Raw genomic sequence first — 15836 nt, forward strand, 5'->3', positions numbered from 1 at the left:
TCTCTAAGATTTGCTCTAGATCTAATCTCCGATAGGCAAGATAAAAAGTAGTCACAAACTGAAAAAACAGGGGTCTAACAACCTCACCCAATATTTCGCTTAGCAATCTGTATGGACTAACTCCAATATACTTTCTAGAGAATCAACTAGACAGTCAGACTCAATCCTAAGAAAAAGTATATCAAAGAGTTATATCTCAATTTCTCGATTCAACCCACAATCAAACAAGTAAGAATTTGCGAGACTGATTGAATACAAGAGAAATAACTTGAACGGTACCAAAGACCAATGTTCAAGGATCAATCAATTTCAATCAACAACCAAAGGTTGGATTTATCAATTGATCGATTCAACACATAGTCTGTGATATTTCAATTATATAACAAAATATAATGCGGAACAGAAATTACACATACATCAGAAGTTTTGTTAACGAGGAAACCGCAAATGTAGAAAACCCCCAGGACCTAGTCCAGATTTGAGCACCACACTGTATTAAGCCGCTACAGACTCTAGCTTACAACAAGTTAACTTTGGTCTGGAATGTAGTTGATCCCTAATCAATCTCACACTGATCAAGGTACAGCCGCATTCCTTACGCCTCAAGAACCACGCCGGATTATGCGCACTTGATTCCATTAGCTGATTTCACCCACAACTAAGAGTTGCTACGACCCAAAGTCGAATACTTGATAAGCAAATTTGTCTCACACTGAAAAGTCTATTGAATAGATAAATCTGTCTCCCACAAATAAATCTATGAGTTTTTTTTCCGTCTTTTGATAATGAAGGTGAACAGGAACCAATTGATATACCAGACTTATATTCCCGAAGAACAGCCTAGAAATATAAATCACCTCACATTAATCTTAATCGACTTACGAAACAAGATATTGTGTTATCACAAATGATGAGACAAAGGTGTTTGTGACTACTTTTCAATCTTGCCTATCGGAGATATAAATCTCAAACCAATCTTACGATTGTACTCAATCACGATAGAAAACAGTAAGATTAGATCATGCAACTATAGAGAAAATAGTTGGGTCTGGTTTCACAATCCCAATGAAGTCTTTTAAGTCGTTAACCTACAAGGTTTCGTGAAAAACCTAAGGTTAAAGGAGAATCGACTCTAGCTTATGAAACTAGTATCACACAGGAGGTGCGGGGATTAGGTTTCCCAGTTGCTAGAGTTTCCCTTCATATAGTCTTCAAATCAGGGTTTGCAATCTAAGTTACCTTGGTAACAAAGCATTCAATATTCACTGTTAGATGAAAACCTGATTAGATTCAAGCTAATATCTTTCAACCGTTAGATCGAACTTAGCTTGTTATACACAAATGAAATGTAACTTCATTTAGGTTTGGGAAACCGTACCTAAACGCGTATACTTAGTCGGTTCAACAATACTTAACAATGGTTAGCCATATGAGCACTTTCATATCAATCTTATTCATATTCACCATAACTAGTTTAAATGACTCAAATGAAACTAGTTAGAGAGTTGTTTAATTGCTTAGATCTCATAGAAGTATACAGACACAATTGAAGCAAAATCGATTTTGATTCACTCGAATCAATTCATAAACATCATATCCAAGGTTTTGCAAAAGATTGCATTCCTTATTATATAAGTGTTTTAGTTCATGAACAAACCGATTTTAGAAAGTAACCTACTTAAGTATGCAAACGGGTACGCCTACCTAATTAGCCGGACCGAGTTTGGTTACGCCAGTACGCGTACGGGTACGCATACCAATTCACATTCCAAACTCCAGCAGAAATTCACGGAACCCAAACTTCCGCCAGTACGCGTCCGGGTACGCAGACTTATATTCCGGACTTTCAACAACCAACCAGTACGCGTACGGGTACACATACTTAGGTTCCCGGTTTTGGATTTATACACAAATATGAATACAGACTATGCTTATATACAAACATGGTTACTTGTTCTAAACTCTCATTTCAATCATTGAAACTTTCGTAGAGGATGTCAATAGTTGTTATCCACAAACTATTAACATCAAAGAGATTTTCAAATTATTGAAATAATCAATCATGACTTTCGTCAAGAGTAAAGATGAATTTGGTTAAAGTGAAAGCTTACCAACATATATTTCGAGAAATAGATAAGTGAGTTAAACTCAGCTCGAAATAACAAATATGTACAATTGAAGTCTATATAGCAATACGACTTTTGTCTCAAAATAGGAGATAGAATAGATAGACTTTTGAGTGATAGATAAGTTCAAGTCTCCACATACATTTTTTTGATGAAGTTCCACAAGTTCCCTTGAGTAATTCTTCGTCTTCATTCGATGAACGTCATGGAGTCTAAAGCTCAACTACACTTACTATCCTAATCCGAGACTTAGCTATAAGTAGACTAGAAATCAAGACTTATAGTTTTGGAAACTAAACTTGAAAAACAAGCTTGAGATAGCAACGCTTGCGAGTTCCACCGAGCAGTGCTCTAACAATCTCCCCCTTTGTCAATTTTGCTGACAAAACTATCAATACATATGGAATACAAAATAAATAAACTTTGTAGCTTCTCATCCAAATGCTTGATCTCCTTGGTTCTTCAACATTAATCGAAATCTTCGTCACTTCCAAGTACTCCAATGATTCCAAATGTGTTTAATTCCACATCATTGTTGTTGAAGATCCGTAGATATAACAATGAGAAAACAGTAGCTCTCAATCATTGTTATACAATGTCATAGTATTATTACACAACTTCAAAGTTCAATTGTATCACAACTTCGACAACAATTCTATGGTGATATGTATCACTCCCCCTTAGTCAATACTTCATCTCACATGAAAACCACTCCCTCTTACATAATGATCCGTAAACCATATGTATTTGTAGTGTGAACTACACATTAATTCTCCCCATTTTTGTCAACAAAATTGGCAAAGGTACGAAAATTAGTCGGATACTAATGAAATTTCCATAGAAATACTCATGACCAAAAGAGAAGCACATATCAACTTGTTTAGATGCAATCATATAGCCGAAACTAAATGCATTCATCAAGGAGTTTATAAAGATACAAGATAACCCCTATAATATTCCACAGCCGCACTCCCCACAAAGATTTGGCAATTAAGCACAAGTTCAATTAAGCATCCCCCCCCCCCCCCCCCCCATAAAATGTCATTACAAAAGGAATAACAAGAGAGACCTTACTTTTACGAGAAAAGAAGGATTTCTTTGGACATTAACAAATCTCATTAATCATGAATTTTGTATCCAAAATACTCAATTAAATTAACCACAAGTGAACCCATGATTAATTTAATCGTAAATGCTCACTAAGAAAACTTAGGGAGTCCTAAACACAAAAGCCTTTATTTGCTGCACTTCCTTTCTTAATTCCTTCAATTTTTCAAGAACACCAGAGAATTTCTGAAGATTTGAAGGGACAACCCTTGGTTTTCTCACATTCCTCCTTTTTCTTTTCAGATTTTAGTGTAAAGGAGAAATGTCTTTTTTTTTCATGATTTGTGGCTTAACAATCATATTAACATCTTTTCCATCAGAAGTCATGATGCTTGGAGTCTCCATAACCATATGGGTTTGTGAAGAGAATTCACAGAATAAGCTCAACAAGCAAACTTGTGATAAAAGTTTAGAGAAGGAAAAAGGAATGTAGGGTTACAAAACCTTTATACACTAAAAGTATTCACGTATGCACAACTCACACCCTAAAGAAGGCAGAATTATCTATAATACCCCTATTTTTTATTGATATAACATAAAAATCTTTTCAAAATCAATTAGATAAAAAGGGATGGAAGAATTCCAAAACAGTTCAAAATCAAAATAAAAACACATTTTTTTTTCTTTTTAAAACATGTGAAGTGCCAACTCTTGTCTCTTTTAAACAAGACACATGAGACAAGACGCTTAACCAACACAATTACGTTGTGTTGGGGTGAACAATGATCTGTCCACCATACTTTTCTTGAATGGAATTCTATTTCTCTGTTACCCAGACTATTCAGACCGAAACCTTTTTTCTAATGGTATAGAAACATCTTTGGAAACTAACTTATTTGGAGAAGAGATAGGATTACATACCTCAGTCGATTTCTGAACAAGTTTTAGCTTGTTAGCTAATCGATTTGCTCTTCGTTTAAGTTAGTTGACATATCTTATCTTATGTTTATACTTGAAACATTTTGATAACTCATGACCTTTGAGAGTACAATAAGCACATGTCAACCTGGAGGAAGGTTCATACATCACAGCTGTGCAGGCTGCTAGACACATGGTGGAACCTGCAAACATAAGAAGAATTTCCCATGGGAAAAGAGAAATCCATATTATCCTCCAAGATTGTTTAAGTTTCTTATGTAAGTGGGAATAGAACAAAAAGTTGCTTTCTTTTTCTTGGTGACAGAATCTTTACGTTACCTACGATGTCCCTTTTGAAATTTGTTTTGTCTTGAAAGTAACTAATAGTACCCATGTTCATTATTGCATCCTGATACAATTACAGGAGATATTGTTATGGTGTTGCAAAAGAAGGGGCACCCTAAGTTCAAACGGAAGTTTGATGATCTCTATGTTGAACATTCACTGAGCTTGACTGAGGCTCTATGTGGCTTCTAGTTTTCCATAACCCATCTCGATGGCAGGCAGCTTCTGATCAAATCCAATCCTGGCGAAACCAATCCCACCAGTGAAGTTCCTAGAATCTGATCTGTAAATACATTGGATTGTTTTCGTACGTGTTTTATGAGATGGTTGTAGAAAATTTTTTTTCATTATTTGATGATAATGGGGTTTTTGATATGCTATCAGGGATTTTGGAGTTGGTAATTGTGTAATTGTGTTTGGATGCAGCAGGGTGGTGAGGCTGTCAATTGCACTGGATCTTTGGAAAAAGAAGGTGCATGCTATCAGGTGACGTGTGACTAAACATCAAGTGCATTTTATTGCTTTGTCATGTGAAAATTACTCGGAATCTTCTCATTTTGGATATTGTGTATTTTTTACTCGGCTAGGTCATCCATAAAGGACGAATAAATACAATTTCTATGTTATTTATGTCATAGTAAGGTTCCTTATCTTAGATTCTTTCACTTCCTTATCTTAGATTCATTGCAAGCTGGAGCTGAATGTGTAAACTCTGCAGATAACATGTGTCCGTGCATCCTTGGATTCGTATTGATAAACTTCTGTTTGTTCTTCTTTTTCATTAGATTTCAATGACATGAAGATAATTTAATAAGTGCTAACATGCTACTTTTTGCATTGTATCCTGGTATAACAAGTATCTGGACCAGGTCCTGATGAAGAAGGGAGAAGCAGAGTCCCGGGATGATAAATGAATGTCATCATGGAACTTAGACAAGAACCACTAGCTACACAGATGGTCCATCTTTTGTTCTTTTATTTTATTTTTTGTTTTCATGCCATCAGGTGTGTTCTTATCATGTTCCAAACTTTACACAAGTATTTTGGATATTGATAATCTTAGTTACCAGGTTTTTTAATTCTCTGGGTGTTGTTCTGTTTCCCAGATTCGTGTTTTTTAAACAGTTAAACATCTTACTGTCAGATATGTAAGTTTCTATGGTGCAACAATGTAAAAATTTGTTATGAATGGTATAAGTTTTTGTTTCAGTGTGAATGATGCGAGTTTTGAAAAGCTTTTTAATTTTTATGTGAATGGATTAAGATTTCTGAGAATTTCTGTAATTGTGAGAATCTAAAATACGGCACCGGAGAACAATAACCGTTTACCGATGGAGGCAAGAAAACAATTTATGACGGCTTGACTAGACGTCACAAATAGAATAATTATTCGTGACGGTTGACCAAACGACACAAATGATCTCAAACCGTCACAAAAACTTTTGTGACCCCAGTAGTAACGACGGGTTGTCGCCCGTCATAAATGAGTTTTTGTGACGGTCTTTTTGTTATTTGTGATGGTTTTCTGTTATTTGTGACGGTTTAGAAACCGTCACTAAAAGCCCTCTGTTTTGTAGTAACGTATTGCTACAATTATCAATATCAGTATTTTCACAAAAGAGTGCAACATTTGATTCTTCATCTTCATTAGAATCATGATTGTCAGACATTTCATCAAGAGTTGCAGCAACACCTATGTTTCCAGTGTACTTTCTACGATTTGGACACTCATTTGAAAAATGACCAAAACCTTTACACTTGAAGCACTGTGGCATATCCTCGTCATGATTATCGTCAGTATCTTTTTTTCTAAAAGGAGCACGATTGTGAGGTTTAGCTGATGACTTAGTTTTATCTATAGTGAACCGTTTACTTCTCTTCAAAAGAAGATATCTAAACTGTCTCCAAAAAGGAGATATAATTTTAAACGAGATGGTGAAAAATTTCTACCTCTCTTGTCCGTGACCGGTGGTATGTGCAGAAGTTTATTGCCATATGCCCAAAACCCTAATAGCGCGTTTAGATACAAATATGATTATGACTTCTGCTTTTCCAGAAGTAGAATTCAAACGTAGAAGTCAGAACCAAACAATTTTGCTTCACCAAAAGTTACATTTTCGACTCTTGATGTCGTTTTGAAATTCGACACCCAAACTGATTTCTTACTTTCGACTTCTATAAGTCGCAAAACTACTTCTGATGTATTGTTTGGCTATAGCGCGTATAGATACAATTCTGCGCATATTGTTTGACTTCTGACTTTCCGACTTAGGAATGATGAAACTTTTCCTGGATTCTAACATTTTTGCCATGTGCAATGTATTACAATGACATTTGCAAAATGATGAAAACATGTCCAATAAGGCTAATCGATCCAACAACCACCTGGGAGGCTGGTAAAAGCTTTACATTCCGCGGAAGTAAACAGCAGCAAGAAAACATAAAAAACACTCACAACCGTGGAATTCAAAATCACCTGAGAGCAAAAACCTAAAATTACTTTTAGAAAAAGCACAAGTGGCAGCCAAAAGTCAAATTCCTCCCTTTACTCTTTTCGGTAAATCCACGGAGGAGGAGTTACGTCTAATATCCTGCTACTCCAATAATGCAGTTAGGTACACAAAAATCATTTCTCCACTCACCCAGAAACACCAAATTCATAATAATTTCAATTTTACACCGCCCAAAAAAAACCAAATTCCTGATAATTTCAAGTCTACGCCGCCCCAATCATCTCCTCTCCGCCACCACCACCACCGCCACCATGGGTTGTGCACAATCAAAAATAGAAAACGAAGAAGCAGTAACCCGTTGTAAAGAAAGAAAACAATTCCTCAAAGAAGCTGTCAAGAATCGGAACTACTTCGCTGCAACACACTCTGCATATATCGTCTCTCTCAGGCATACTGGTGCTGCTCTAAGTGATTATGGTGAAGGTGAAGTTGATGCTTTTCACCGTGATACTTTACTTCCATCTTCATCTGCTTTACCGGCAGCCCCTCGTGATATTCTTCCACCGCCACCACCCCCGTTGCCCAATTTCGGTCCACCAAAACCCCTTCAAAGAGCTGCAACTATGCCTGAATTTTCAATCCCTAAACCTGACCTGAAACCCACTACCAGTGATACAATTGAGGAAGAAGAAATTGATGTAGAGGATGAAGATGATGATGATAGGAACGGTCTTTCTCATCGTAGACGAAGCCGGAAGATTGTTAATGAAGAAGTTGAAGAAGAACCACCACCTCGTCCCCGGGAACCGTCGAGAAACCCAGTCCCTCCACCACCGGAATCGAGTAATACAACTTCGGTAATGGACTATCTTTTTGCTCCTATTCAAGATATGCCCATGTCTTCTTTAAGTGAAGTTGATGAAATTCAGTCATTTAAAGATGATAGTAGAGATGGTAGAAGTAATTATGATAATGGGTTCAAGAAATCGAATGAAATTCGTGTTGATAGTAGTAGTAGTGATGCTGGAAATGCTAGTACTAGTAGCAGTACAATTGAGGTTCAAGTACCAGCTGAGAAGGAAATTGAAGTGAAACCAGTGAAAAAGACTAAGCAATATGTACACTCAAGTTCTATGGATGTAGAGGGCAATAGAAGTGGGAAAGTGCTTAATATGATGGATTTACTAAAGGAACTCGATAACCATTTTCTTAGTGCCTCTCAAAGTGCTGCTGAGGTCTCAAAGATGCTGGAAGCGAATCGATTGCACTTCCACTCTAATTATGCTGATAATCGAGGTAATTTTGACATGTTCTCGAAGTCTTAAATGTAGATGGTCAAATCCGGGATTGAGCTCCCATCTCTTGGTATTTTAGATATTTCAGTTTTAGGCTTATATATTTTATTAACCGACTTTACATTGCTTGGCTATCATAGGCGTCCATAGTTGTAGGTCAGTAGCACTGGTAACATAACGCCTCTTCGTCAGAGTACCCACTCTAACAGCCAGTGTTGAACCATGGAAAACTTCTTGTAATAATTTGGAGGAAGCTTGCAGATTTAAAATATCATAAGCTGTTAGGAAATATGGTCTAAATAGGAGAGGAGATTAGGATATGTTTCCAAACTAAATTTTCTAAGTGAAAAACAAAAAGCCTCTTCAATAAGTGATTGATGATTCATAACTAGAAAAATAGTTAAGTCCGTTTGATAAATTTGTGGTTCCTTTCACATACTCTTGTCATAATAGTTTTGCTCTAGGCAAGCCATTTCCAACAGATATTTATGGTTTGTTACTCTTATGGTACAGGGCACATAGATCATTCCAAAAGGGTTATGCAGGTTATTACTTGGAACAAGTCTTTTCGGGGTTCACAATATGCAAATGATGAAAAAGATGAAAAAGATGAGGATGAGACAGATAAAACTCTGGCAAGTGTGTTGGATAAAATTTTGGCGTGGGAAAAGAAGCTATATGATGAAATAAAGGTATGCCCATTGGTGGAAGTCCTTGTGTAACTTCTTAGTTCAATCTTTCACAATTTAATTAGGTGAATTTTGTATGTTAGTTTTCCCGTGACACAAAAATATAGTAGCATGAATAAAATAGGACGGCTAAGTACTTCCTTGTGTTTGGAGTTTACGATAATTCCTTTTATGCTGGACAGGTAGGAGAAGTAATGAAATTTGACTATCAAAAAAAGGTTGCTTTGCTAAATAGACAGAAGAGCCGTAACACAAGTGATTTGTCGTTAGAGAAAACAAAAGCAGCAGTAAGTCATCTTCATACAAGATATATAATCGACATGCAATCCTTGGATTCGACTGTATCAGAGATAGACACTTTGCGCGACGAACACTTATATCCAAAGCTCGTATCCCTTGTTGATGGGTAAGTTTCCTTACAGAAGTTGTAGATTCCTCAACATAGGAACTTAGCGATGTTTCTTGTGATAGTGTATGAATTTTGTCATCTATCATTTAGTCGCATTCCAGTGTACAAATTTGCTGCCCATGCAAGCTTTCTCATGTAGGATGTTTTGATTTGTTGCTTTCATATATATAATGCTGCAAAATCTCTAGGTCTTTGGTAGTGATTATGGCGTGTTCCTTGTTGCCATTTGCATTTAAACCGTGCAACCTAATCTTTTTGCAACTCTTCCAGGATGGCGAAAATGTGGGAAACCATGAATCAACATCACAGAATTCAGTTGAAGATTGTCACAGACGTGAAATTCCTTGATACCTCCAATGCCCCTTTAGAAACCTCCGATAAACACCATCAATGTACCGTGCAGCTCCATGATGTCGTGGAAGACTGGTATGTACAATTGAAAGCGGTCATGAGCCATAAGAAAGCATTTGTCAAAGCCTTGAACAGCTGGTTGAAACTGAATCTCATCCCTGTAGACAGCAGCTTGAAAGAGCAAGTTTCATCTCCACCTAAGGGTCGTCCGCCAGTCCAGTCTCTCCTGCTTGCTTGGCAAGAATACCTAGAGAAGATTCCAGATGAGCTAGGCAGAAGTGCGATATCTAGTTTCGCTCACGTCATGAAAAACATAGTGATGCATCAAAAAGATGAAATAAAACTGAGGATGACTTGTGAAGATACCCGTAGGGAATTATTTCGGAAAACCCGGGCATTCGAGGATTGGTACAATAGGAACAAAGATATAGAGAGACCTGAAGATGCAAATCACAAGGACTCGATTACAGCTAGGAAGATTCAGGTGGAGCTTGTGAAAAACAGGTTAGAAGAGGAGGAGGCTGCTTATCGAAAACAATGCAAGCAGGTGAGGGACAAGTCAACAGTGAGCATGAAGACTCACTTGCCTGAGCTTTTCCAGGCAATGTCGAATTTCACTAATGCAACTGCTCTGATGTACCAGAAATTGCAGTCGATTGCTCACTCACAAAAGAACCCTCAACGCACCTGATTTTACTGAGTGTCAGAGATTGCTGAACCCCAATAGCAGCTGGTATTTGGCCTCTTGGTTAAAATATGCATGTATGGAAGTTGTTTTTGTATGTGGTGTATAAGAAAATTTGTAGATTCCTGTCAAGTAATTTTCGGTTTGTTTGGTAAGAACGTGCAAGCGGTGTCTGTGTGTGATTGATGTTTGTAAATTTGTATAATTGTAGTCTAATTGACAGTGAGTGTGTGCAGTATGATTTTGATGATTGCGATGAATTTAGGTTAATGTACAGGAAGGCCAGGTTTATTTTCTCTTCTTTGGAAGAATTTTTGATGAACTAATAACTTAAGTAAATTTGTGCCGGAGTCGGGGACCGAATCATATACTCCGAGTTAGCGAAAAACAAATACGCTGTAAACATTTTGAAGAGATGAAACATGACCAAGGTGTGTATATCGTTTTGGTTAGAGGTTAACTCAAGCATTAGAAGAAAATTTTCCATTGAAGGGCACAAAATTTTAATATTTTTTTTGTAGAACCGAAAATGAGCAAAATTGGAAAGAAAAACAATCTGACATCTGACTCGGCTCAAATCGCGAGTCAGATCCATGCAGATCAGGTGTAAGCCACAATTATGGATTAACATGACGCATCACTTGCAGGAATACCCCTACGAGAAATACAAACCGTTAAATTATCTGAAGAAAAGCAAGCCGTTAGATCATCCGAAAACGGTGTTATTATAGATCAGTGTAAACTCTTTGTAAGAATAAAACCCCAATTTCTTCTTCTTCATCTCCTCTTTGTTGCATTTCTCGACCGATTAACATCTTTGTATCTTCAGCGGGAACTTTTTCCCGCTCTCTCCATAAGAAGCTGCTGCTGTTGCTGTTAATCTGCAACAGTGAAAGATCTCTTGATTTATAGGATTCAATCAACAATTAGGGTTTATTTTTATGTATTCTTCACCAGCAAAGATATCAGCTAAAAAAAGGTATGTCCTTTTTCATTAAATTTTGGATATTCATATTAAGAAAAAGGAAGGGGTCTAAGGTTGGAAGTAGGATTTTATCTCACAATTGTATTGTATTTGTTTTCTTGATGAGCATTTTATTTATTTTTATAATTTTGGGTTTAAAATACTTCTAATTATGGTAAAAAATGCGAACTTTTGAATTTGTTCATTTAGAATTTGGGTTTTACCTCACAGAATGCCGTAGACTGATTTAGAAAGTGAAGGGCAGTTTGATGGTTTAGATGATTGATGGTTGGGCTCCGATTTAAACAAGCTAATTCGATATGTTTTGTTGGTTTGATCTCCCCGGTTTGGTGTTGTTATGTTGTAAGCTTACTGTCGAGTTTTCCAACTCATGAGCTGTTACATGTTTAGGTACACAACACAGTATTGAATCGGTTCTTAGTATGAAAGGTTGGAAATTTAAGCTTGGAGTTGGATTTGGGTTACCGGTTAAGGGTTCTTTTACTTAGGTCTCTCTCTTTCTCTACCCGGAGACTAGTCTAGTAATGACTAGAAAAGCCAAATAGTTATAATTTATCAGACTTTTAGAGAAACTAGTCATTGTTATGAAGTCAATAGATTATGCTGTTCTGGCCATCAATGCTCTGATGAGTAATGTACATGCGCGGAGTAAAAGGTCATCTGGAGGTCCTTAAGTAGAATGCTGCTTTGAGAGTCTACAAAACCCCCGAACTTTAGTAGCATACTTAATTCAGGTTCAAACCGTATTTGTAAGAAATGACTAAAGCTTCTCCGTTCTCTGTTCTGTCTCAACGTTCTTTGTTATTTTACTAGTTTAGTGCTCAACTCCTCAACCAATAAGTTACGCTGAAAATAAATATACGATTTTCTCAACAGTCGGTTTTTGAAATCAAGTGTTCACACTTGTTTTCTGAGCTTTACCTCAAAGGGGCACTTGGTGTTGGGTAGACTATCTCTGAATAGCTTATTGACAATGGAATCTACCACTTCCATATGCACCATAGCTTTCTTTGGGGTGACTTCATATGATTGTTGAAGACACTCTGTTGCAACTTCACGACAAATAAAGTTCAGGCATTAGCCTTTATGATTCCATTGCAAGTACAAACACAATGCCTTTTTCAGGCTTAGATTGTAAACTTTGGGGAGCCAGAAAACTGGAAGTACCATTTACATCATATTTACTTGTGCATTTTCATTGTTGAGTATTTTCTCCAATACCCATGGAAGGTTGTGAGTGACCAAAGAAAGCTTTCTTTAGACCATTTATTTGTTGTAGGTTACAGAATAAATCACATACGCACTAGCTTTCATGCCCGAGGAAAGCCGCAAGGTATGAGAGAACTAGGTTTTTAAAAACGGATCTCAGACATAATTGAGAAACAATAGCAGCTGTATTAGCTCAGTAAATCATTCTTAACATCTATATGACAGAGTCTTTATCCAGTTCTTTAATAAAGCAACTATTGCTGAAGCCTGCTTAACATGCCATATTAGTGAACTGCTCTAGTGAACCAATTTTGATATTCTATGACATTTGGCTGTGCTGCAATTAGCTTAGAATACTATATTTGTAAGTTCTAAGATGTCTAAATCTTCTTGGTAAAAATTTACTCAAATTAGATTTTGTGTCATTGCTAATTTGCCTCAATATTAATAGGATATATTTGTGGTCTGCAAACTGGCAATCAAAAGTTTTGAGATGATAAATCTCTGTTTACTATCTCTTGGCGAAATGATATTTCTTATTTAGGAATAGATCGGGTCGCCTTAATTAAAGCCAAGCCATACCATAGCTTGAGCAGTGTTTTTGCCACTATTTTATTGACCGCTTGATTATGTGATTTCTACAGACAGTAACTAACCTCTGTGAGTAAAAATTTTAAGCTAAGGGAACCTGTACAGTAATAATGACGAAGTTAGCTTGTAAGCATAAGGCAGTTATAAAAAAAAGGTATTTGGGCGGTATTTCAAAGTACAGGGTAGTAAGTGTTTCACAGTCTTCGAAACCTTAGAACTTTGAATAGTCGACTCATTCAACTCCGTGAGTGCATTTTGGCCCAGTCTTCTACTGCTGCATATGTTCATCTCATGCAATGAGGAAGGTTGATTATTTAGAAGTACTTCATGTCGTATTTGCTTGTCTTGTTGTTCAGGTGACTTCAAAATATTAAGTTAGCTTACATTTCCTGTTTATTGCTGCTCTAGAGAATTATTAGTTGCATAGACTTTTCAGCAATCGGCATAACTGGTCCGAAAAGATATTTTGATTGCTAATATTAGGACGTTTGGCGAGTAAATGTTTTATTGCTAAAATCCAGATGTATCTCTTTGAAGTTGACTGAAGTTCACTAATTGATGCAAAATATGAGATAGAAACTTTTGTGAGCAAAATATTTATTTTGGTTAGATCACATGGAAACCTGATTTCCCGGAATTGCTCATCTCTTGTATTGTAGGTTTCTGGCTCACATGACGGCTGTTCAAAACACAGAAACTGATATGACAGAAGACATTGGCGAGACAACTGCTGAAAACATTGAAAATAAGGCAGCTGACAGCACTGAAAGTAAGGCAGATGACAGCACTGAAAATACTGCAGATGAAGATATAGAAAATACCACATCTGGAAATGTCGAGAATAGAGGTAATGAAGACAATGGAAGCAGGCCTGTGGAGAGCATAGAAAAGATTAATGAGGCTGAAGGCCATATTGTTCCCTTCCCAAGTAGTGGTACCAAACCCAAAAGACCATATGTAGGTATGATTTTTTCTTCTATACGAGAGGCAGAAGTTAGTTACCAAGACTACGGTAGGGAAAACGGCTTCATAATACGTAGAAGGTCAACATATAAAGCTCAGCGTGGACGTAGAGTAACAAGAGTCCTATTCACCTGTTCTTGTGAAGGACTGCATAAGAAAAAATGTAGTGTAGATGATGAGGGTAAAACCAAGAAGGCTAGGTCAACAATGAGAACAAACTGCAAGGCTATGATGCGAATCATTTGGGATAGAGATTCAGATGACTGGGTGGTCAATGATTTCACTGATGATCACAACCATGTTATGGTCACTCCGACCAAGAGGGTTCTTATGGGATCTAACAAGTATATGCCTCACTCCATAATGACAAAGTGGATGAAAGATGCAAACCGGGATGAAGCTGATCTTCCTAACGAATTTCTTATGCATGACCGACTTGTTGGAACAGAAGCCATGCGGATTAGTCATCTCTGTCGACGATCAACACAATTGGCATATTTAGCAGGTCGATCAGAGGATGGATACAAAGTTGTGATGGATATTCTTGACCAGGCATTTGAAAAGATTAAGCAATTAGACACTGCTGTAAATGAGAAGGCTGAGAAACCTGCTGATATTATTATAGCTGATGCTGTAATACTCCCGCCCATCTCTCAAGAAAAAGGCACAAAGAGGGTTCGGAAAGGAAAGGACAAAGCAACAGAGGTTACTAGCGAGACCTACCAATCGAGGAGTGGGATAGATACTTCTGTAGGATATAAAAGGCCAAGAGTTTGTAAAACCTGTAGTGGGCAAGGTCATGACACTCGAAACTGTAGGTTCGCTGAAGAGCCTATATGCAACTGAAGGATCAATAGCTGCGTTTATCCAGAAGGTCCTGGATTCTCCAGCTCTGTTGTTAAGCTCTGTCAGGTTCAACCTCAAATAAAGAGATGGTGCATGTGTTGTGCACCCGGCCCTTCATACTTCTGATATATTTTGTTTTTTGTTGTATATCTTAGTTTTCCAGATTTATTAAATTAAATCATGATTAGTGTTGAAATTATTAGAATCATTAACAAGTATTAACGTGTTTGTGTTCTAGGTTGAGCACATTTTTAATTGTAGGCAAAATGTTCCAATTCCTCCGTACATTGATCCTTCAGTGAAGGGGTCGGTGTAGGCAAATAGTTGAACATTTTGGGTAGACATAAATCTGTACTCTTGGATAATGTTAACTACGGTACTAATCAGTTTCACACGTGACTCCTAGCTAGATTTTTTTTTAAATAATTATCCACATCAGGTGACCAAACTAGACAAACGAGCCTAATTTGCATCACTGCTCAGGGATCTTGGTTAGATCCAACTGACTCTTGCTAAGGACATGTAAATCAAAGTTACAAAAACTAAAGGTTCCTTTTCATATAATTTTCACTTGATGGGTGTAGCGCGTTTGGATATCATCCCAGAAATTGCTTTTTAACTTCTGGAAGTAAAAATAATTTCTAGAAGCAAAAAAAATAAATTTATTGATTCTGCTTCTGGTATCCAAATATGATATCACTGTCGTGCTCGCCTCTTTTGTGTGTGGATGCACATATTCAGATTATGCAATCCACGTCCTTAAGTTGTACCAGGAGCCATTTGCCAGGTTTTTGGAACATGTTATGCCTGAAAATCTGATATGCGTAGAAGCCCAAGATTTCAGCTCTCTCCTTTACGTAACAGATAAGCTCGGAGGTTGGGGTTGCTTAGAAATGACCTTAGCTACATAGATAGGGTCGGCAA

The 15836-nt window shown here is 37.1% G+C and overlaps 2 protein-coding genes across 2 annotated transcripts; both read left to right on the forward strand.

Moving 5' to 3' along the window:
- The first annotated feature begins 7014 nt into the window (after positions 1-7014).
- Positions 7015-10640, forward strand: LOC113349070 (nitrate regulatory gene2 protein-like). Its single transcript, XM_026592987.1, has 4 exons — positions 7015-8185; positions 8698-8876; positions 9056-9279; positions 9553-10640. The coding sequence occupies exons 1-4, from the start codon at positions 7042-7044 to the stop codon at positions 10322-10324; spliced, it is 2319 nt and encodes a 772-aa protein (XP_026448772.1). The 5' UTR covers positions 7015-7041; the 3' UTR covers positions 10325-10640.
- Positions 10641-11089: 449 nt separating this feature from the next.
- LOC113353920 lies at positions 11090-15164 on the forward strand. The gene is made up of 2 exons (XM_026597391.1): positions 11090-11297; positions 13763-15164. Exons 1-2 carry the CDS (start codon positions 11260-11262, stop codon positions 14910-14912), a joined length of 1188 nt encoding a protein of 395 aa, XP_026453176.1. The 5' UTR covers positions 11090-11259; the 3' UTR covers positions 14913-15164.
- The last annotated feature ends 672 nt before the right edge of the window (positions 15165-15836 follow it).

Source organism: Papaver somniferum, chromosome 2 (genome assembly GCF_003573695.1).
Source record: "Papaver somniferum cultivar HN1 chromosome 2, ASM357369v1, whole genome shotgun sequence".
NCBI lineage: Eukaryota > Viridiplantae > Streptophyta > Magnoliopsida > Ranunculales > Papaveraceae > Papaver > Papaver somniferum.

Coding starts and splice junctions, on each gene's coding strand:
- LOC113349070 (XM_026592987.1), top strand. CDS start 7,042: ATGCAGTTAGGTACACAAAAATCATTTCTCCACTCACCCAGAAACACC. Junction 8,186..8,697: donor TAATTATGCTGATAATCGAG/GTAATTTTGACA, acceptor CTTATGGTACAG/GGCACATAGATCATTCCAAA. Junction 8,877..9,055: donor AGCTATATGATGAAATAAAG/GTATGCCCATTG, acceptor TATGCTGGACAG/GTAGGAGAAGTAATGAAATT.
- LOC113353920 (XM_026597391.1), top strand. CDS start 11,260: ATGTATTCTTCACCAGCAAAGATATCAGCTAAAAAAAG. Junction 11,298..13,762: donor AAGATATCAGCTAAAAAAAG/GTATGTCCTTTT, acceptor CTTGTATTGTAG/GTTTCTGGCTCACATGACGG.